This window comes from Pollicipes pollicipes, unplaced genomic scaffold, assembly GCF_011947565.3.
Source record: "Pollicipes pollicipes isolate AB1234 unplaced genomic scaffold, Ppol_2.1 Scaffold_6052;HRSCAF=7182_pilon_pilon_pilon, whole genome shotgun sequence".
Taxonomy (NCBI): domain Eukaryota; kingdom Metazoa; phylum Arthropoda; class Thecostraca; order Pollicipedomorpha; family Pollicipedidae; genus Pollicipes; species Pollicipes pollicipes.
This window is the reverse complement of record NW_023596805.1, coordinates 22,350,079-22,372,331: the sequence shown is the minus strand read 5'-3', so window position 1 is coordinate 22,372,331 and position 22,253 is coordinate 22,350,079. Positions and strand designations below refer to the sequence as shown.

Here is a 22,253-nt window from a genome sequence, read left to right as displayed (position 1 = left end):
TATGTTTCGAATGCCTTGTCGGGAGGGTCGCTGCTCAGTGGTTGGATTTCAATGACGTACTTCTAAGCAAATTTTTAAAGGGGAGAATTTAAGCAGTGCATATAACTAAAAAAGTCGGCACTATATACGACTTTATTGCTTAGAGCAAGACTGAAAGCGCCATAGATATACATAACCCTGGAATGGGAATGCCATCCTAGAATATACTGACTGGTCTGCATTTTCTTCTAGATATATCAACGCCAGTGATTACGCAGCCAAATAAAAACGCTTGAACCACTTGACAGATGCGTTAAAATAATCAATTGGACTAATAACTTACCCTTACCGCTCCATGATAGCGCCTATACTCACATATTTGATCAAATACCTCAAAGTTATATACTATCAGACTAGCTGACGCAAACAACGAAGTGCGGCATATCTGGAGCACAAATACAAACCAATGGTTGTACACGACGGCAAGGCCACGAAGACGCATTATTGGAGACTGATATTCTGATTTTGGTGTTGGTGACCCCGAATAATGAAAAGGCAGTAAATCAGCATTCAGGAGGGGCCGAGTGTGTTCTCTGTAAACCAAACTGTGTTTTCGTTCATTTAAAACATGGATTCATTTTTTAGAAAGGTTTTAATAGTCACTTTATCGTTGGCTGTGTGTACCGGCGATGAACATGACCATAAGGTAAGATAGCTGGTTCCCAAGCATTGGCAGTCTACGTGGGTGCTGCGCTGTGCAATGTCCATACTATACATGTGGTTATTGTGTCTGTGTTTTCTGTAACTGATTGGAGTGTGTTTGCAAAACTCTTAACATTTAGTCCAATTAAGCCTTACATATTTATTTGGCCAACAAATGCTCCCATCATGTGATATCCTATGGGAATTGCTCCACAGCAACTGAGGACTGTTGAATCGCCAACCCATCCTAATTGCATTCCAGGGATGCATGCATGCATCAATGAATTGGGAGCACCTGCCATTTTTCTAGTGTGTTGTGATTTTTAAAGAATATTGTGTATTGCTGGATCAAATACATACTTTGCTGAGCAGAATTCTACTTGCAAGCTCTGACAGTATGTGTACAAAAAGATGTGTTACACAGTGAAGTATACTACTTATTTATTTTTACACTTAAAGGAACCATATGTCAGAGTGCAAAAAATAAATGTTACACTGAACATGCTCCGCATAGCAGCAGCATTGCAGTGACAGTTTCAGTACATGTGCATGGTCCTCTGAGTGCTCCAAGTTTGGTGTTTTTTTGTGTGTTTTTTTTCACCACCAATTCAAGGTCATAGAGAGGCAATCATTCATTGCTTTAAGATTGTGCAAAAACCATTTTAAACAACACTCCCAAATTCGCATGCTTGAATAATGCTAAAGTTTTAGAGCAATCTGGCTAGGCTTGAGTTAAGCAGACAAAAATAAGGTTTAGCTCACTTATGCCCCACAGGCAGGGTGGTGCATTGGATGGTTTTTTATAGTTACAGAGAAGGCAATAGGTAGGACCCCATTATATTACATTGACACTTTGATCCTAATATTTACTGGTCAAATTTCAGTACTGAAAATGGTGTGTCTGCCATTTGCAGTTGTTTCTAAACAGGACAACCCATTGGCATAATAGAGAATTTCAGCAAGTAGAGGGCCAAATTGGGACATGGGGCTGGGGTATTTTTAGCTGGAGGGGCCTACTTTGTCATTGGGCCCTGTTCTTTTTCAGAGCTGCTTCACTGACTGTTATTCCAGCTGTCTGTGGTCTTCCACAAGCAACCCACTATGCATTGATTTCAATGTTTTGCTGATGATTGGCAATGCTATGTTTTATCAATGTTATATAATGATTCATGTAGAATATTATACACATGTCATTTGGAGGCATTTGATAAATATGACTGCTATTGTTTTCGTGCTGTGTGGCATGTGATGGGCTTTAAGCGCCATGTGACCATGCACCTTAAACATTCTAATATCCCAATGATGTTGCCTGGTATATACTAGAAAGAGGCCTGTGAGTTTTGCACATATCAAAATGTAGACAGTTTTTTATTTGAGTGGTGGCAGAATGTTGTTATTGTGTCTGGTTGCAAAATGCCTTTCTGTAATTACATGTTTTGGGGATGATCTCTTTGAACAGACATCACCAGGGAATTTTTAACCAGTCTTTCATTGTCATCTAGTTCCACAGGTGCTTTCAAGCATTAGATGTCTCTGAGATGTAGTGTGCCACCACACTCCAGTGCCTGCCTAACAAGAGCTATGGTTAGCTCTATGAGACCCCTTGCACTACTGTGAGAAGCAAGAGCTTGGGGCAGCACCACCAGATGCTGCCCAGCACCACAGCAGCTCCAAGCCCTGCTTTCGGAGCTGGTGTGGTGGGAGTGTTGGAGGCGGTTCTGATGCTCTGCCCATCACCAGAGGCCAGCGCGTCCCCAGCATCAGCCTGAGTCGCGGCGTCTCCCACTGTTGCAGTACGACTCGGGCGAGGAGGTGGTGCTATGGATGAACACCGTGGGCCCGTACCACAACCGCCAGGAGACCTACAGCTACTTCTCGCTACCCTTCTGCAAAGGCAACAAGGCGGGAATCAGCCACTATCACGAGACGCTGGGAGAGGCGCTGCAGGGCGTCGAGCTGGAGTTCAGCGGGCTCGACATTCAGTTCAACTGTGAGTATGACTGGGGTCGGCACCAGCCGAGAATGTCAAAAGGGAGGGACGGAGGGGATCTCGCGAAGGTGCGGGAAGGAGCATCCTGAAGTGGTAGGGATGCGAAAAGCACGCAAATTTGTGTGGAAGCTGACACAGCTGCTGTCGTTTTCGCCGCGTCATGTGCTCCATGCATGGTCGCCAGAGGAGGCAGGGCGATGGAGGATTCGGATCAGATCAGATTTTCCGCTCGAATTTCGACTTTCGGGGCCGTGTTCGGATTCGGGTTTGGGTTTCGGGACGTCGCTTCTTAGGCTGTGCTGCGTCTGGTATGGGCCTCGTGTCCGCGGCGCTACAGGGTACCTTATTTGCTTTTCTCAGGTGCATTGGGGGCTGCAATATTCATGAATATGCCATTTGTTTGTTGATGCAGAACACCACTGGGGTGGCGACAAAGTTGGCCAAGTAGCTTGATAAGCGTGTTTCAGTGAAAGTAGTGGCACATATAGAAACTTGCGGCAAGATTCCACAAGCTGGCGACTCGGGCCTGAACAATTGGTGTGTCTTGATGAGCCTGGACCCATTTCCCTGGGGCACTGGGCCGTCGGGCCGCCTGACCTCGTGGTCACCTGGCGGGCGGGCCGCCGACCATTCACGGACAACACCTAGGTCGTCGGGAGTCCCGCTCAGCTGGGTCTCACGTCTGTGATGAACACGGCCTGGACACGACCATGTGAGCCTGTGACGTCCCACTGGTTTCACGTCTGCGATGGACACGGCCGTGTGAGCGTGTGTCGCTCCACTGGCCTCACATCTGGGATGGACACGGCCGTGTGTCGCTCTCCGGACGTCATGTCTCGGAGATGAAGATGTTCGATTTCGTGTTGGAGCTGCCGAGGTCACGTTGCGGTCGGTGGACGTCTGTCTTGGGTCGAGACACTGTCCGTGATCTTTGCTGGGGCTTCGGGGTCACTAGGTCTCTTCCCCATAGGTAGTTCATTCCGCTCCGCCTTTGTCTTCGAAATCGTCGCACGTCAGTGATGTTCAACAGACCTCTGGACACCGACATCCTTGTATTGACAATGCGACATCCGACAGCATTATCGGCGGTTGCCGGGCCTTTACCGACCACTAGGGGTCGGGCACTGTTCGGTATGTGGTGGCGAAACGGGCTTAACGTGGTTTTCTGGGGAGCTGGGTGTTTTTCGGTGAATACGAAAGCTGTCATGTAGTTCCCGTCCCACTCCTATCCCCCCGCCCCCACCCAAAGAAAGATGTGGGCATTCTTGTTCTCAACAGACACAGTATGCAATGTTTGTAAAGAAGTTGGGACATGATTGAGAAGATTACGGTCTTAGCTTTTCAAAGGTGGCCTTAATTTTGCGGTAGAATCATTTCCCCGCAACTTAAGCAAAATAAAAGCGCTAACATTCACCGGAAGATAATAACGACCAAAATCGGCAAATTTTCAGATAGAAAGCGGAAAGCTAAATTGCTTTTTGAAAACACAATGGCTGTTTTCGTACTCATCTACACCAAAATAAAAGTTCTCAGCACCCCTCAAAATAATGTATTCTGTGTATTGTCGCTGCCAGTGCTCCGCCCGCCGCCGCTCGTGGCGAGCAGCTCCGATGGCTAGCAGATGTCGGCCGGCGGCCGGCGGCGGGCGCACTGGCCACGGCTCGCCGGCCAGCCGGCACCAGCTATTGGGAACCCGCCCGGTGCTGGCCGCCATCGGTGACCGCCATCGGGTGCCAGTCGTCAGCAGGCCGGCCTGCGGGCCTGGAAGAGGCCCCACACCTGGCTGCCCTCGGACACGTCAGCAGGCCGGCCTGTGGGCCTGGAAGAGGCCCCACACCTGGCTGCCCTCGGACACGTCAGCAGGCCGGCCTGCGGGCCTGGAAGAGGCCCCACACCTGGCTGCCCTCGGACACGTCAGCAGGCCGGCCTGTGGGCCTGGAAGAGGCCCCACACCTGGCTGCCCTCGGACACGCGCCTCAGCTTCGGCCTCCCAGCCGCCGACAATGTCGTCGTAGTCCTTCTGGCTGAACGTCTGCAACGGCCACACACAGCGGGTCACAGGGACTGCCGACATTGGGGCGAGGCTGGGGGACGCGCCACAGTGGGGCCGGGTTGGGGGACGCTCCACAGCGGGGCGGGGCTGGGGGACGCGCCACGGCGGGGCGGGCTGTCGTCACGCGGCAGCCGGGCTGGGTAGGCCGCCGGCCGAAGCCGAATCCACACGGATTTGGGATGGTGCGAGCCCGATTGGGGTTCATGGCGCCGGCCCACTCGCTGACAGGTGAGTAGGCAGCGCTTTTAGTCGGGTGAGCGGCGTCGCAGTCATTGGAGGCCGGATGACGGCTTGGAGAGCCGCTAGCGAGGCGGGTCCAGCGCGGCAGACTCATGCTCTGCTGCCAGGGGCACCTCGACCTGGCAATGGGTTTGCAGATAGCATGAATTTGGAGTTGTTTGAGTTGTCCATTACCATCGCGGCATGAATGCAGGGTTAGTGGCTTGTTGGCACACCACCGCTGTCGCTCAGTCAGATTGTGTGGGCGTCCTCACCTCGAGGAAGTCGGCGCGCTGCTGCTTGAACCTGGTCAGCTCGTCCTGCAGGATCTCCAGGTAGTAGGCCGAGTTGTCGATGGCCTCCACCTGCTGGAAGCCGGCCGATCGCAGGCAGTCGCCGTACTGTGTCACGGTCAGCAGGTGGTAGCCTGGAGCGTGGAGGGCGGGCGGGTCTCAGCCGGAGGCGCAGCGTCAGGCGCCGTATTGGCTGGAGTATGCCGCTGGTCAGTGAGGCCGACGTCGGAGGCTAGAAGATCGAGAGATAGTGGAAAGTGGATGGTGGACTGCGACCTGAGCTATCACTGCGGCACCACAGATCACCAGCCACCACTGCACCGCTCCCTCCGTCCCCTGTCGCCACCCCTCTGCCGCCAGTCCTGTACGATCTTGCTGCCGAGCTGGCCTGCGCCCGGATAGCAGTCTCAGGCTAGCAGCTGTGACCACCAGTCACGGCTGAGGCGCTCCTCGCCGCCGCTGCTGGCGGTCTGCGCCTCACCTCTGCTCTCAGACCAGCAGCTGTGACCACCAGTCACGGCTGAGGCGCTCCTCGCCGCCGCTGCTGGCGGTCTGCGCCTCACCTCCGCTCTCAGACCAGCAGCTGTGACCACCAGTCACGGCTGAGGCGCTCCTCCTCGCCGCCGCTGGCGGTCTGCGCCTCACCTCTGCTCTCAGACCAGCAGCTGTGACCACCAGTCACAGCTGAGGCACTCCTCATCGCCGCTGCTGGCGGTCTGCACCTCACCTCTGCTCTCAGACCAGCAGCTGTGACCACCAGTCACGGCTGAGGCACTCCTCCTCGCCGCTGCTGGCGGTCTGCGCCTCACCTCTGCTCTCAGACCAGCAGCTGTGACCACCAGTCACGGCTGAGGCACTCCTCCTCGCCGCTGCTGGCGGTCTGCGCCTCACCTCTGCTCTCAGACCAGCAGCTGTGACCACCAGTCACGGCTGAGGCACTCCTCCTCGCCGGCGCTGGTGGTCTGCGCCTCACCTCTGCTCTCAGACCAGCAGCTGTCACCACCAGTCACGGCTGAGGCGCTCCTCATCGCCGCTGCTGGCGGTCTGCGCCTCACCTCTGCTCTCAGGCTAGCAGCTGTGACCACCAGTCACGGCTGAGGCGCTCCTCGCCGCTGCTGGCGGTCTGCACCTCACCTCTCTGCTGGCGGTACCGGACGAACTCGTCGCTCAGCGGGCCCTCGCCCTGGCAGTAGTCGGACACGAGCAGCTGGCCGCCGGGCCGCAGCCAGCGCAGGCAGCGGCCGTACAGGGCGCGCTTGTCGGCGATGTGGAGCACCGTGTCCCGGCTGTAGACGACGTCAAACGACTCCGGCTCGTACTCGGCCTCCGTCACGTCGGCGATCTGGAACTCCAGCCGCGACCGCAGCTGCCGTGGGGCGGGGCGCACCGGGTCAGCGCGGAGTCAAGGGGGCGCACCGGGTCAGTACGGGGTCAAGGGGATGCACCGGGTCAGCGCAGGGTCAGGGGGCACTTCGGGTCAGTGCGGGGTCAAGGGGGCTCACCGGTTCAGCGTGGGCTTAAGGGGGCTTACGGGGTCAGTACAAGGTCAAGAGGACGCGCCGGGCCAGTGCGGGATCAAGGGGCGCACCGGGTCAGTGCGAGGTCAGCTCCGGGTCCGGCGGCGGCTCGGTTGAGCAGGGGTGCTTATATGGTGGGATGGTCGACACGGGGTTAACATGTGGTTAGGTGATAGTATGGAAGGTGACGGTGAATACGGATCAAGGGACAAGGCAGGTGGAGGACGGCAAGATTCGAGTCAGGGATCCGAGTCCGGGTCCGAGTCCGAGTCGTAGTCCAAGTCCGATTAGCGAGTCAGGGTTACGGCATGGAGACGAGGACGGTCTGCATGGGTCAGGGGAGATCACCAGGGTTGACACAGGGTTTGTGCATGGAGGTCAGCAGTAGGCAGAGGTCACACGGTGCGTCGGATGGGATAGCGAGGCGCAGTCAGGTCCAGGCGGACGGGGAACGGTCTCAGACCCCCCTCACGATCCCTCAAACTGTGAGAGCTGCCGAAACCTGCACGGCTGGATCGGAGTCCTGAAACGGACCTCAGTGTGCGAACGATACAGCGGGTAACATGGGGTGCTCGTGAGCTCGAGCCGAGATGGCTGCCGGCCGGCCCCAGCGTCCACTCCACCGACGGATGGGGACTTATGCTAACGACCCTCGTGGGGCGTCCGCGAGGTCACACACGGTCGCCGCGGGGTTTCTCCGAGGTCTGACATGGTCGCCTTGGGTTGTCCCCCGAGGTCACACACGGTTGCCGTGGGGTTTCCCAGAGGTCACGCACGCGGTCGTTGCGGGTTTTCCCCGAGGTGACACGTGGTCGCCCCGGGGTGTCCTGAGGTCACACACGCGACGTTGGTCACCTGTTCGGGCAGCGCGCAGCGCCGCTCCTCGGCGATTTCCATCATGTTGCGCGAGAGGTCGACCCCGACCACGTGGCATCTGAACTGGCGCGCCATGTAGAAAGCCGAGCCGCCGGTGCCGGCGCCCACGTCCAGCACGCGCGCGCCTGGCGTCAGACGCAGCCGGCCGCAGAACTTCTGCGGAGCGGCGGCGGACCGGGGGTTATGTGCGGCTACTGGTTCAGGCCGGGACATGAGCGACAGACTGGCAGGGGCTCAGCCGACTGTGTGCATAATAAATAAATGATCGCGGCGTCGCTACTGGAGACAGCAGCGGAGCTCGAACACTTTGTGCAAGGCAGCTCCCCATCAGAACATGAACAGCGTGAACGAAGCCCGTTGAAACGAGTACTCGAGCCAGGTTTGAGACTGTATGCCGCGGGGTGAGCGCACCATGTATTTATTTGGTCGAGGGTCTTGGTTGACGTTCAGAGAGGGATGATGACTGATTTCAGCTGCGTCGTAGGCTAACGTTATTCGACGGCCCAGCAGCGTTTGCCGCGATCTCCCCTTGATGGCGCGCGCTTCCTCCCCCTCCCCATCCCTCCCTCCATCCCCCTCCCCCATCCCTCCCTCCCTCCCTCCCCCCATCCCTCCTTCCCTCCTTGCGCTGCCATCTCACCTCGGTCGTCCGTTGTCCTCCGGTACTGACGTACGTGTCGCCGAAGATGCGCTCGTAGCGCAGTATACCATTGCGCGTGTACTGGTTGTCATCCAGAAACTGCTGCGACGCGCTCTCGTTGGCGGCCATGTTGTCCAGCTGTGAGTCCCGTCCGGACCGCTGGACTCCAGAGGGCTGCTGGACTCCGAGGGCTGGTGAACTGGGTCGGGCCGCGAGGTTCGGGCGCGAGCTGCTGCGCTGGGACGCGTCCTGGGACCGGACCGGGCGGCGGCGCCGGACGGCCAGGAGCTCTGGCAGATGGGCTGGCGGCGGGACAGGGACTGGCTGCTGGATCTGGCGGGCGCCGCACCAGTGGTGGTGGGTGTGCACGTGTGGTGTGTACACGGCGGCTCTGCCAGACCACGGCGGCGGCGGCGGCGGCGGTGGCCGGCTATTGGTGGCGGCGGTGGCGGCCGGCTATTGGCGGGGACAACGACGCGTCACTGCCTCCCTGGCAGCTTCTCTTCCCCCTCCCCCCAAACTTAAGCGCCGGGGGTCGGCGCCAAACGTAAACGCCCTCAGGCGCTCGGCCCCGGTACGATACAGCCTTGATACGACACTGGCTTTTGTCGTGCGGGCAGGCACGCCCAGCACGTGCCAGCGTCAAGGGCGGGGCTGTGGCTTGGCCGCCGTTGTCGCCCGGTGGGGCCGTGGTTATGTACAGCGGCTGTGCAGCTGACCCTAAGACAGCGAAGAAGTCGGCGATGTAGTTCGACGTCGAGCTGCCTTGCCGCGGGTTTGTTGGTCTGGACCGCAGGTGGAGGAATTCGGCATCTAATGGTACAGACGGCCGCGTAACGCGGTTGATCTTTCGCCGTGCGCTGCTCTGTATTGTTCAGCACGCGCAGATGTGTGATGTGAGATGCAGATGTGTGATGGCAACCCATTGTTGGGGACTCGGGCCACCATCATCCCTCGGAAACACTCGTCAGGTCCGTCCCTGCGGCTGTCGGCCTTCTCATGTCGCGCTGTGACTTGGCCGGGTCGCCGGGAGCTCGCCAGTGTATACAGTGCGACGGCGTCCGCCGCTGAGAAGCCGCGACGTGGCGGATGTCGGCCGCGTCCGCGGAGTCCGGCACACCGCGTGTGGAAGGCGAGCGGGCCGGCGGTTCGGCAGTGCATGGCCTCCCGCTGAGGGTACGGCTGCTGTGACATGAGCCCTGAGCTGTCCCGGGGCCGCGCGCCACGGTCGACGAAGGCGTGCGGTTTGGTCGGCCGGTCAGTCTCGGTTACGTCTAATGAGCTTCAGGGCTAACGAGCACTACCATGAACCAAGTCGTCCGTTTAAACCACGCCATGATATTCTGTGGCTGCATGCAAGTGAGGCCCAGTGCTGTTTCTACGGACATTTTGGGCAGGAGGAAGAAACAGCCAGCACGCGTCACGACGCTCTAGTTTGTGACGGCGCACGTGCGTAGTTCGCACGAGTGCGCTCTATTTTTCATCACAGCACACAGCTTTCGCATCAGACCGAACGACTTAGAATAAACGGGATTTGCCAACATGCGTTTGCAATAGGTATTCAGCCTTGCGAAGCCTGTTTTCACAATAATCGCGTCTTAGGAAGAAATCCAATGCAATAGGCACGAAGTGCATTACCATTCCAATGGTTTCGTTAGAAAAAATACACCTAAGGTGAATCCCGTAGGGTTACATACGTACCGGCCCGACTGTCTTTGTGCTCCTGAGCTGTCGACTACGGTGTTGTGACACACGTCTTGTGACGGGCGCCCCAGAACACCTGTGACCTGAAGGCATCGCACTGGTGCTCCTTGTTGTGACCCTCTTGGTTCGGCAGATACGTTTCAGTAAGGTGTAAGGCAAGTACAGAACAATATTGTTTAAAATCGTTGGATGACGATCATTGTGAGTCGAGTTTTGATAGGATTGCAGGTCTTGATGTTATTAGAGCTTTCCGTCTCATTAAGTTTCTATTAACTTCAACTGAAATACGTCGATAGCGAGAACGCCGGACGTACGTCAGAAGACGAGGTCGGCACTGTTCATGAAATGAAGGAAAGGCTGGACTGAACAGAAATTCTTCCGGCCTTCGTGGAATCGGGTCGCATTGGTTTTCCCTGTTCCCAATAGCCTTATGAGTTGAAGTACACGATCCGTCCTTGTCAAGCAATACAAGCATACCGGTGTTGATTCGTGTCAGACTTATGGGCTGAGGTTTCCACTGCACTGTCCGTGTTGGAAGTGGTCTCCCGTGATATGTATATATATATATATATATATATATATATATATATATATATGTGTGTATATATATATATATATATATATATATATATATATATATATATATATATATAGGACAATCCCAGACGCCAATATTTGTCGGATGGTCGACGTTCCCAGCTTCACAATACGTGGCAGATGCTGGGATGTTGTGAACAGGAAGGTCACCTTCTCGCCTCCTGGACACAACTTGCCCGCGCTTTCTGTGGGAGACGGTCGGTGAGCACCATTTTGTCATGTGGAGACTGAGCCGCGGGCTCCACTGGCCGTCCTGCCCGTGTCCTGCCCCTGGCGACCCGGCCGAGTCTCCGCCTGCCGCCGGGCCGGCCGCGGTCGGCTCGTGCAGCTCGCCGCCGAGCAGCGGTGTCGCCGGGCGCCGGGGCCGACACCCGCCCGCCGCCCGGGCGGCCCGTGCGGCTCCCGTCCGATGCCGCCTGACGCCCGGCTGGTCACGCCGGCCCGGCTCTGTATAAACAGCCGCCGGCCAGGACACTCCCGTACAATGGATGGCGGCAGGCGCGATGATAAAAGCCAGCCCAATCATTGCATCGTCGGCCGTCTCACAGTGTAGCGCTGAATGATGACGTTCGTGCATGGTTCCTGTGGTACACAACGTTGACTACTTTGACATGTTATAGGGTGCGGTATACCGTAGCATACTGTAGGACACCGTGGGATGCTAAAGTCGTGTCCGCGAATCCTTGAGATGTGGCAAACTGGGCCGGAGCACCGGCCCTCGTGTTGTAAATAGCCGACTGAAGCTGGGCGCTGCGCGAAGCGGGCGGCAACAGCGCGGCTGCCGTCGAACGCGCGAATCAAGTTACGTAATGGCGCGAGATCGCCGAGCGGTGGCTGCGATCTGTGAGCCCGAACCTGAGGAGGCCACCGCCGTCCGTCTCTCTGCGCACGATCCGTCAGCATGCTCCTGGCGTGTGTCAGTTCGAGAGCTCGTGCCGGGCACCTGGCTTGTGTCAGTCGGGAAGCTCTGTCCTGGCCACGCGGTGTCGGGAGAAAGAGTCGAGGACACAGACCAGCGGGACTGGAAGCCGTCATCAGACGATCACCAGGGTAGCGTGCGACACCGGCGCTTGGCTGGGCGGGTGACGCGAGCTTTGACCGGTCGTCGTACCAGCCAGGGGGGGGGGGGAGGAGGGCGGGGCATCTTCGAGGGCGTTGCGATGTATGCCTGGGATGAAACACCGTTGGCTCAGTGCGCAAACTCCTGGAAATTTAGAGGCCTAAGCATGTTTGCTCAGCCACGATTTGCCGCGCTTTTTTCTTCATTTCACCAGCTGCTTAAGATGACGACAATTTTGGGACCAGCCGCACCACGTGGCTCACTGATTTGTGGTCTCACAAAGTACGCAGAAACTTAACCGTGGCCTTGTGGGCTAGATTGATTACACTGACAGCCACTTTGAGGTGCTCGGCTATTAGCACAGGCCTCAATGTATCGTAGTGGAGAAGTCTATGATGTAACCCGTCACATCTTGAGCCACCTTAGAAGTTATCGCCCGGTCTTATTTCGTGTGATTGTCCGTCAGGTTCCAACCCGATGTTTTGACGTCGGGGTACGTATACTGCCTTAAAGGTGCAGCTCGGCACAATACGTCTGGATTTTGCTGTTAGCCACCAGAAGCGCCACTTCAGGTCAGGGGCCTGATGGGGCCTGATGCCCTGTGCTCTGTCCGGCGCGCTCACCTAGAGTGTCCCCCGGCTTGGCCCAAGGTCGTCGCGCCGTGACAACGACCGTGGTGGTGTGACACGTGACCTGTGGTTGGGTGCAGCCCCGGTGCTGTGCTGACCCCGGCCCGTCGTTGTGTGATCAGTGGTCCGTGGTTGGGTGCAGCCCCGGTGCTGTGCTGACCCCGGTCCGTCGTTGTGTGATCAGTGGTCCGTGGTTGGGTGCAGCCCCGGTGCTGTGCTGACCCCAGCTCTCCGTTGCAGCCAACCAGCCGAAGGAGACGTACTGTCAGATCGCGCTGGACGAAGAGGGCCTGGCCGCCTTCCGGTATGCCGTACGAAACCACTACTGGTACCAAATGTACATCGACGACCTGCCCATCTGGGGCATCATCGGAGAGGTCAGTCAGAGCAGCGCGCTGCGCCGGTCAGGTCATGGATCGGCGTCAGGGGTCGGCAGGGACGGAGCGGAGCTGTGGGCCGGAGGGGTTCGCACGGGTCCGAGGGATACGCTCGATGCTGTCGAGCGTCGAGATACAATTGGCCGATGCGCCATATGTCCGTGTGTCGGGACGCTCTTCACATCATGATGCCCTCCGTTGGCCAGTACTGGGGCCGGGGTGTGTTGCACATTGGACGCCTCCCCAAGTGCCGCCATAGTTGCCCACGCTCTGCCCCCGGTCGGACGTGTGTGTGCCGCTGGGTGTTGAGCCGCGGGCCGGCCCACGTGACGCGCGTCTGCCCTCCAGTCGGACGAGGATGGAGAGTACCTGTGGACCCACAAGCGCTTCGACATCGGCGTCAACGACGGCATGATCGTGGACGTCAACCTGACGTCCGAGGCGAAGGTAGGACATGGTGGTGCCTGGTCAGGTCAGGCCAGGTCTCACCTGACACCCTATCAGGCCAGGTCAGGTATCACCTGGTACATCCATTCAGGTCAGGTCAGGTATCACCTGACACACCCGGTCAGGTTAGGTCCTACAAGCTAGGCCCGGTTAGGTCTCACCTGATCCACCCAGTCAGGCCAGGATAGGCATCACCGGATTCACCCAGTTAGGCCAGGTCAGGTATCACGAAGCGCACCTGGTCAGTCCAGGTCAGGTCTCACCTAGCTCAGATGTGAGGGGCTGAGCGGCGCACACATGCACACACCATGTCTGCCGCCGTCCGGCATGAGTAAGCAGGTCTCACCTAGCTGAGATGTGAGGGGCTGAGGGGCGCACGCATGCACACTATGTCTGCCGCCGTCCGGCATGTCTGATGTCCATCATGCCCTCGCGTTGCGGTTGAGGAGACAGCTGTAGATGTGGTCCGTGTACGAGTTGTTCCCCGTCGCGGCGGCGGTGGTGCGGCTGGCCATCCTGTTCCACTGCCGGTCTCCGGTTCAGGCGGGGGTGAAGGTGGCTTGATGATGCGTCGACACGTGGTATTGTCGTGTTGCTGACCGAGGCGGGGCGCCAGGACTGACAACGGCGCCCGCCAACCGTATCATCGTGCCCCTGGGAGTCGTCTGAGAAATATAATAATAGTACTTGTATTTGAGAAATACTAAAATAAATAAGTATTTGTCGGCATTCCATGGGCGTTGTAGTTGGCTTGTGATGAGTTGCGGCAGCAGTGATGCATGAGAAGTTACGATTGTTTCTGTTTTGTAGGTGAAATTGACCCTGGGCGCTAAGATACCTTTGACGTACGAAGTCGTGTGGAAGAAGTCTGCCGTCAAGTTCGAGGACAGATTCGACAAGTACCTGGATCCCAGCTTTTTCCAACACCGGGTGAGTCATCCTGTTTCCTGATGAAGGAGCCAATAGAGCCCGTGGCCTAAGCGTTTCGAAACTCTGGTCTTGTTGCTGCTCATTGTATTTGGTATTTGGCTCTCTTTTGGTTGGTTACCTTCTGATTGGTCACTGTTTTGTGGCACATTATAGCCCGTATTGATGCACTGAATGGCGGCATTGTAGCGATTTACGGCCTTCATACTGTGTTGTTCCTGTACACCCCATTTTTGTTTCCCTGTGGTTGCATTCGGTAGCTTTTCCTGTTGGGTGCGGGAATCTGACAGCCCTGGCTTTTCGGTATGCGGCAGATCCACTGGTTCAGCATATTCAACAGCTTCATGATGGTGATCTTCCTGGTGGGCCTTGTGTCCATGATCCTGATGCGAACGCTGAAGAAGGACTACCAGCGCTACAGCAGGGACGAGGAGATGGACGACGTGGTGAGGGGCAGACGGCTGACGGGAGGGTAGCTGAAACAGGGGGTGGAGGCTGACTGGAACAGGGGGTGGAGGGTGACTGGAATAGAGGGGTGGATGGGGCGACTGGAATAGAGGGGTGGAGGGTGGCTGGAACAGAGGGGTGGAGGGTAGCTGAAACAGGGGGTGGAGGGTGACTGGAATAGAGGGGTGGAGGGCGACTGGAACAGAGGGGTGGAGGGTAGCTGAAACAGGGGGTGGAGGGTGACTGGAACAGAAGGGTGAGCAGCTGGACTTGGCTAACCCTCAGGAGCCTGGCCAGACCGCTCTGCCCGCCCCAGTCGCCGGAGACAGAACATGAGTGCATCACACACGTATTCGAATCACATCGAAAGGAAAGAGACAGTAGACATGGACGGTCTCGTGGTCACGCGGACCGGGGATCTGCCGCCACTGGGAGGGTGGTGGTGCGGTGCCGTGGCGGGCTTGGTGGGCACAGCTGCTACAGCTCCCTGTGGGGCGTGATAATGCATACGGCGTATGCAATGAATACAGCTGGTGAGGGTGGTAGCGTTGACCTGGCAGCGTAGATTGCGCCCTCCCGATTGTCTGACCCCGGTGGCGCTCGCGTCGAACCGGCGGCCTCTGATCTGGGACCGACGCCCTGTGACCTGTGACCGGCGACCCCTCTGAGCTGTGACCGGCGACCCCTCTGAGCTGTGACCGGCGCCCCGTGACCTGTGGCCGGCACCATCTGACCTGTTCCGGACGGCCGGCCGCAGGAGCGTGATCTCGGGGACGAGTATGGCTGGAAGCAGGTGCACGGCGACGTCTTCCGCCCGGCCAGCCACCCCATCATTTTCTCGGCGCTGATCGGCACCGGCTGCCAGGTACGGTCAGCAGGAGCCGGCCGCCGAGCTGGAGCCGCTCTTCAGTCGGAGGCAGGCACGCCCGCCCCGGTGGTGTCGAGGTGTGCCACACCCGGCCGGGCGGGGCTGCTCTGGCCGCCGGTACCGCTGTTCCAGCCGTGTTTTGGGGACTGCGCCCCGCCGGCGTGGCGTGCCGTGTCCGTCTGCAGGTGCGTTAGGTGGAGCCGCCCGTCTGCTGTCCGGTTCTGCCAGGCCGTGCTCAGTCTGCTGTCCGTAGTCTGTGCTCGGTCTGCACTCCACAGTCTGGGTTTTTAGTCTGCCCAGCTTGTGGGCCATACTCGAAGTTTCCAGCTTCTGTTGACCTGTACCTGCTCTGACCTGACCTGACATGCATTGTATCTCCTGTGCCTTTCTGTCCTGTCCTGTCTTCCACCTTCTCACTTACTGTGCTGCCCTGCGCTACCCTGCTACTTTCACACACTGACCTGACCACACACTGGCAACAAGTGCCATGTTCCTGACCTGACCTGACCTGACCTGCGTCCCGTCTGCGGCAGGTGGCGGCCGTGGTGCTGCTGGTGGTGCTGATCGCCATCATCGGCGAGCTGTACACGGAGCGAGGCAGTCTGCTGAGCACGGCCATCTTCGTGTACGCCGCCACCAGCCCTGTCAACGGGTACTTCGGCGGCGGCCTGTACGCCCGCATGGGCGGCAAGGTACGGCCGCATGGGTGGCGAGGTGGGCGCACGCGGCGGGGCGCCCGCATGGGCGACAAGGTGGGCACTCGCCACGCGGCTGAACACCCGCATGAGTGGCGAGGTGGACACACGCAGCTGTACGCTCGCGTGGGTGGCGAGGTGGACACAGGCGGCTGTTCGCCCGGGGTCGCGAGGCAGTGGTGAGAACGCACGGCGAAGTGAGAACACACGGCTTGCCCAGCTTAGATGCTCCGCGCGAGGGGTAACGTGACACCACGCCGCTTACCTTGCTTACCTATAGAGTATGTGCGTGGTGAGACCACATTGCTCACGTGTCCAGGGTATGTGCTGAAGTGAGAACCAGTGGGAAGAAAAAAGGAAGAGAAATTCAGGAGGAATTGTTTGCAGACCACGAGTACGTGTCGAGTCGATAATCCTCTTTCAGGGCTAGGTTTGACTTGCAAATGAAGGTTTCACTGGCATGTCCTCAGTACATGTACTTTCAGCTCAGATACATGGTGACGTGAGCGATGCCTGTTTGGCTTGAACACATGGTAGGGCGGGCGCTGCAGCTGATCTGCCCTCAGGAGGGTGTGCCTGCTGGTGTGTTCCCAGGCCGTGTCGTGGCGAGCACACGGCGTGCGCGCGCTCTCATTAGGTGAGCACGTGAGTGAGCATTGTGTTAGTGTCCGACGTGCAGTGGAACGGGCCAGGTGAGCACTCTACTTACCAACTGGAGTTGGGTGCATGCGGGTGTCCAGGAAGTAGCGTGCTGGTGATATGCCTCCCGGGACAGCCACGAATGTGTAACAACGCCAGCTGCTGCCGCGGCCGGCTGTGACCGGGCCCGCCCGCGCTGTTTCAGATCTGGATCCGCCAGATGGCAGTGTCGGCGGCGCTGCTGCCCGCCCTGGTCTGCGGCACCGCCTTCCTCATCAACTTCATCGCGCTCTACTACCACGCCAGCCGGGCCATCCCCTTCGTCACCATGGTAACGTGTTGCCGTGTCAGCCGGGCCGTCCCTTTCTTCATCCTGCCAGCGCTATGCCGCGCTGTGTGTAGGCAACACTCCCTCTCTCTCTCTCGTCCGCCGTGGTAACGGGCCAGCACGTCAGGCCGCGCCGCGTCCTCTGTCTTCATGGCAACGCGCTGTCACGCCCCTTGTGCCGTTCATTCGTCACCATGGTATCGTGTTGTACATCATGTGTGCAATGCTGGGCTCGTGCTCAGTATTCGGTGGGGCCACGCATCGTGTGACTACTTCAATGCGCTCTGTGACGTGTGGCGTGATCAAGACATGAATGAGATTGTATAGTCAGGACACGTTGGCGTTGGGAATAAGCTGCGAGGCTGCTGGGTATCACTGTAGATAGTGGTATTGCTCTCCCCTTTTCAACATGGCGGCAGTGCTATTTTGCCCACTCAGACTGTTGCTGTACCGTTCGACTGTCGGCCATATCGTGAACTTGCATGTTCATCCATGACAACCTGTTAGTCACCTTGTCCTGACCTCTGCCGCTGTGTTCTGACTCCGCCACCGTGTCCGCCGGCAGCTGGCGGTGGCCTGTATCTGTTAAGCACCCTGTCCTGACCTCTGCCGCTGTGTTCTGACCCCGCCACCGTGTTCGCCGGCAGCTGGCGGTGGCCTGTATCTGCCTGTTCGTCATTCTGCCGCTGACCCTGGTCGGCACAGTGCTGGGCAGGAACCTGAACGGCCAGGCCGACTTCCCCTGCAGGTGAGGCGCCGCCCCGAGCGCGGGGGGGACGGGTGGTCACGGGGTCAGCAGGTGACGCCGGACCGGCGCTGCTGCGGAGATTGGGCGGGTTCGCGAGCGCTGGCGGCGGGGCTTGTCGGCCGGCGGGCGGTGGCCCGGCCTCAGCCCTGTGTCTCCGGGTACATCCCACGTGTATACCCGACCAACCGCTCGTCGGCGGCCAGGCGCTAATGGCTCACCTACGTGTTTGTGGGTTCGGTGCAGCTTTTCGCAAGCGTCAGCTCCTGCTGCGCCAGCTGTATATTGTTGTAGCGTCACGCCCTGTTGCGCAGTTTGATGCTGTTTCTACTGACGGAGCTATTCCGCTTCTGGCCTCTGACTGTGCCCAGTGACCTCGAACCGTGGTGCGTGACCTCTGACCTATGTACATTGACGGGCCGATCCTCGCTGACTGCTGGCCTGTAGCTGGTGACCTCTGACCGGTGGTTACGAACCTCTTACCCGTTTCTGGTGACGTCTGACCCGTGGCCGGTGGGCTGTCACCAGTAACATCTGGCCGACGTCCGTCAGCCACGTGCCCGTATGCATTGATCTCTGACCCGTGAGTAGTGACCACTGACCCGTGAGTGGTGACCTCTGACCCGTGAGTAGTGACCTCTGACCCACGAGTGGTGACCTCTGACCCGTGAGTAATGACATCTGACCCGTGAGTAATGACCTCTGACCCCGTGAGCGGGGACCTCTGGCCGGTGACCGGTGACCTATGCCGCAGAGTGAACGCCGTGCCCCGTCCGATACCGGAGAAGAAGTGGTTCATGGAGCCCTGGGTCATCATCCCGCTCGGTGGCGTGTTGCCCTTCGGCAGTATCTTCATTGAGATGTGAGTCTACGCCCACCGCCGTCGGATTGTGCAGCGCTGCGGCTGTGTGGTCGTCCAATGAGTGTTCTGCTTAAAAGAACGCTCATTATTCTTCTGAGCGTTCTTTGAAAGCCGTGAAATGATTGCTGTACGGCTTTAAAAAAGGTGCACGTACGGCAGGCTGTCATGATAATATTCTCTGTAATTAGTGTAGAAATGGGTATTAGGGTCTTAGACTATTCGAGTGTTTAGTTATAGATATTCCAAGGCCTTCGTGAAAAGCACACACATCTGCAGAGCAACTCAAGTATCAGTTTAGGCCCTCACTAGCTGTGAGCTGTGGCATCCCCGCCGCCAAGGGATGGGACCAAGTACCCCCAGTCGCCGAGGGATGAGACCGAGTACCTCCAGTCGCCGAGGGATGGGACCGAGTACCTCCAGTCGCCGAGGGGTGAGACCGAGTACCTCCAGTCGCCGAGGGATGAGACTGGGTACCCCCAGTCGCCGGGGAATGGGACCGAGTACCTCCAGTCGCCGAGGGATGAGACTGGGTACCCCCAGTCGCCGAGGGATGGGACCGAGTACCTCCAGTCGCCGAGGGACGAGACCGAGTACCCCCAGTCGCCGAGGGATGGGACCGAGTACCCCCAGTCGCCGAGGGATGAGACCGAGTACCCCCAGTCGCCGAGGGATGGGACCGAGTACCTCCAGTCGCCGAGGGATGGGACCGAGTGCCTCCAGTCGCCGAGGGATGAGACCGAGTACATAGGCTCATAAGTACTGACTCGAGGTCGATACAGAGCGGAACCCGCCGCGGCACTGGCCTGCCGGGCTCTCACATGGTTCGACGTTAATAGCGACGAGCTGCTGAAACACGGCAACGTTAGAATTGAAAACCTCTCTATGCGAAACATTTCGCGAGATGTAGGTGAAATGCTGGGAATCTTAAGACATGTACTGGGAAAAGAGCTTCGCTGGGCTCAGGCCTTGGCCTGATCTCCACCTGCGGGGAACGCTATGGATTTAATTTGCCGATCTCGGACGGTCTTAGGCTTTCTCGTTGATGTCCTTCCAGTTCACAACGCAACTGAGTCGTTTGTTCTGCCCGTCAAATGTCTTCATTGGTATTCGGTTGAAAATTTGTGTAAAATGTCGAAATGCTGGGACAGGACATGTGTTTCATCGTTTTGCTGTTTGTCATTGAAAGTCCACCGCTGGATTGTGTGCTTACCCGGTCGCAGGTACTTCATCTTCACGTCGTTCTGGGCGTACAAGATTTACTACGTGTACGGCTTCATGCTGCTGGTGCTGCTCATCCTGTCGGTGGTCTCCGTCTGCGTCACCATCGTCTGCACCTACTTCCTGCTCAACGCTGAAGACTACCGATGGTGCGTGCTGGGGCCGAGGCGGTGGGACGAGACGACCCCGCCTGCCGTCCGGCTGGTGCCTGGTGGTCTCGTGGGATGACTGTCCGCCATGTCGGCGGTAGCGGGTGGGCTGAGGCTGTCGGCCCCTGTTAGCAGAACTGCCTCGCATGCGGTAACGTGGCATGCGATGCGGTACTACTGCATCATGGGTAGTATCGCAGCTTCAGGTGCCGAATGCCGGGAAAGTCAGTCCGGTTCAACCTCCAGAACGAGCGACTTTCAGTGTCGAATTGTTAAAAGCACGTAAATGTAAATGTTAAGTGTCGTGACGGCTGCCGTGCCTGCTACACGGTATCCCACATACTGTTACACAGTACTGTTGCACCTGCTACCCCGTACCCCACATACTGTTACACCATACAGCTTCACCTGCCACATCGTGCTGCCACACCTGCTGCGCTGTACTGCCACATCTGCTGCATCGTACTTCACGTTCTGTTATACCGCCCTGCTACACCTGCTACACCGTGCCTCACGTACCGTGTAGCAGGAGGCTGACCGCCCCGTCCTCCTCCGCGTGCCCGCAGGCAGTGGACCAGCTTCCTGGCCGGCTGCTCCACCTCGGCTTACGTCTACATGTACTCCATCTACTATTTCTTCTTCAAGACCAAGTGAGTGACGCCGTTCGCGATGTCGTGGCCCGTTTGGGTACGCCCCAGGCGCTCTACCGCGGTAGGTGGGGCTGGGCATGTTGCATCTCGGGCGCCCGTTCCTTGTGCGAGGCGGATCCGACTGTGATTTTAGCGGGATCTTCTTGTGCAGTGTGGACCTGTGTGCGGGCTAAAACTTTGTCAAATTATTGCGGCATGAGAGAAGACTTCTGGCGTGATCTACTGAAAAAAACGATCCTATCCCTTCCAGCTGTTCATCATCTGCCCGCTTTCTTCCGCAGAATGTACGGCCTGTTCCAGACAGCATTCTACTTCACCTACATGGGCCTCTTCAGTTCCGTGCTCGGCATCATGTGCGGCACCATCGGCTACCTTGGCACCAACTACTTCGTCCACAAGATCTACAGCACCGTCAAGATCGACTAGCCGGGCGGCGGTCTCCGCCCAGCCCCGGAAGCCGGGGCCATTGTTACGCGGCGCGGCGCGGCGCGGCGCAGCACGAACGCCCGACATTTGGCAGCCGCGGAGGCCGTCCAGAGCTGCCAGATCCGCCGGGCGTCGGTGTCTGTTGTCCTTAGTCGGACCGTCTGCTGTCGGATGGACGCTCAGCGCACGTCGACGCTGCCAGAGCGGCGCGGCCGGCCGCCGCTGGCCGGGTGAGCTGGCCGCAGCCCGTCTGAGGGTGTGGGGACGTGCGGAGCCCCGCCGCCGGGTGTGCGGTGCTGGAGGCCTGGCCAGGCACTGCCGTGTGTGGAACGTTCGGACCGGCGCCAGGGGGAGCGGCGGCCGGGCTGCGCCCCGATCTCCGGACCGTGCGTGGCAGTAGGAGCTCGGGCGCCGGCCGCGCGCCGGCCGCCCCCCGAACACCTGAGGCGGGGACGGCGCCGGCCGGGCTGTCGGACAGACGGCGAGCCGTGCCGACCGGCTGAGCGCTATAAGACCGAGCGGGGCGGCGGCGGTCTGGGCCCGAGCCTGAGCACCGGACGCCGCCAAACGGTCGACAACGCCGCGGCGGCGCTGCTGCTCCCACCGGACCGACGACGGCGCTGTGCGCACCTCCAGGCCCCGGCAGCCTCTCCCCTCCCAGCTGTGGCAGGCTGGCGCGGACCCTCCACACTCGGACGTCCGCGGCAGGTGACCAGCGCGCCTGTCAGCGTGCTCTGGCCCCGCGTCGCCGTCCGGTCTGCGGCGGCGTCGGCGCGCGCTGACAGCGTCCGCTCCGAACGTGTGCGCGGCCGCCCCCGCCCTCGGTGGCGCGCCTGAACGCCTGCTGGGCGAGCGACAGCCGCCGGCGGACCGGAGCGTCGGCGCGGCTCCGGTGCGGCGGCCGGTCGGACCCACAGCCCGGGGGTGCGGCACGCTCGCGGGCTGAGCGGGCCACCTCGCCCCTCTCCAGCGGCGGGCGCACGCCGCGTCCCCCGCCTGTGATAAAGAGGCGGCGGGGATCGCCCCACTCCGGCCGCCTGCTCGGTCGGACCGGAGGTCTCGGCGTGTGTGTGCTTGTGTGGTGGGGTGTATGGTCTGTTCTGGTCTCGTTCTGTCTGGTAATGGACTTTTGCGTCGATCGTCTTGAGAAAAATGTGCTGTGCTAGGAGGGCCGCCTAAATCGCCGCTTTGTCCATTGTGTCACTCGTGCGAACTC

At 58.8% G+C, this 22,253-nt stretch overlaps 1 protein-coding gene across 1 annotated transcript; it reads left to right on the top strand.

Annotated features, from left to right (window-relative positions):
• The first annotated feature begins 454 nt into the window (after positions 1-454).
• TM9SF3 (transmembrane 9 superfamily protein member 3) lies at positions 455-21,845 on the top strand. The gene is made up of 14 exons (XM_037228216.1): positions 455-685; positions 2,476-2,671; positions 12,500-12,636; positions 12,985-13,083; positions 13,894-14,013; positions 14,325-14,456; positions 15,215-15,322; positions 15,859-16,017; positions 16,865-16,990; positions 17,635-17,735; positions 18,487-18,594; positions 19,815-19,961; positions 20,528-20,611; positions 20,893-21,845. Exons 1-14 carry the CDS (start codon positions 608-610, stop codon positions 21,035-21,037), a joined length of 1,740 nt encoding a protein of 579 aa, XP_037084111.1. The 5' UTR covers positions 455-607; the 3' UTR covers positions 21,038-21,845.
• Positions 21,846-22,253: the final 408 nt, after the last annotated feature.

Coding starts and splice junctions, on each gene's coding strand:
- TM9SF3 (XM_037228216.1), top strand. CDS start 608: ATGGATTCATTTTTTAGAAAGGTTTTAATAGTCACTTTATCGTTGGCT. Junction 16,991..17,634: donor CCATCCCCTTCGTCACCATG/GTAACGTGTTGC, acceptor GTTCGCCGGCAG/CTGGCGGTGGCCTGTATCTG. Junction 17,736..18,486: donor CAGGCCGACTTCCCCTGCAG/GTGAGGCGCCGC, acceptor CCTATGCCGCAG/AGTGAACGCCGTGCCCCGTC.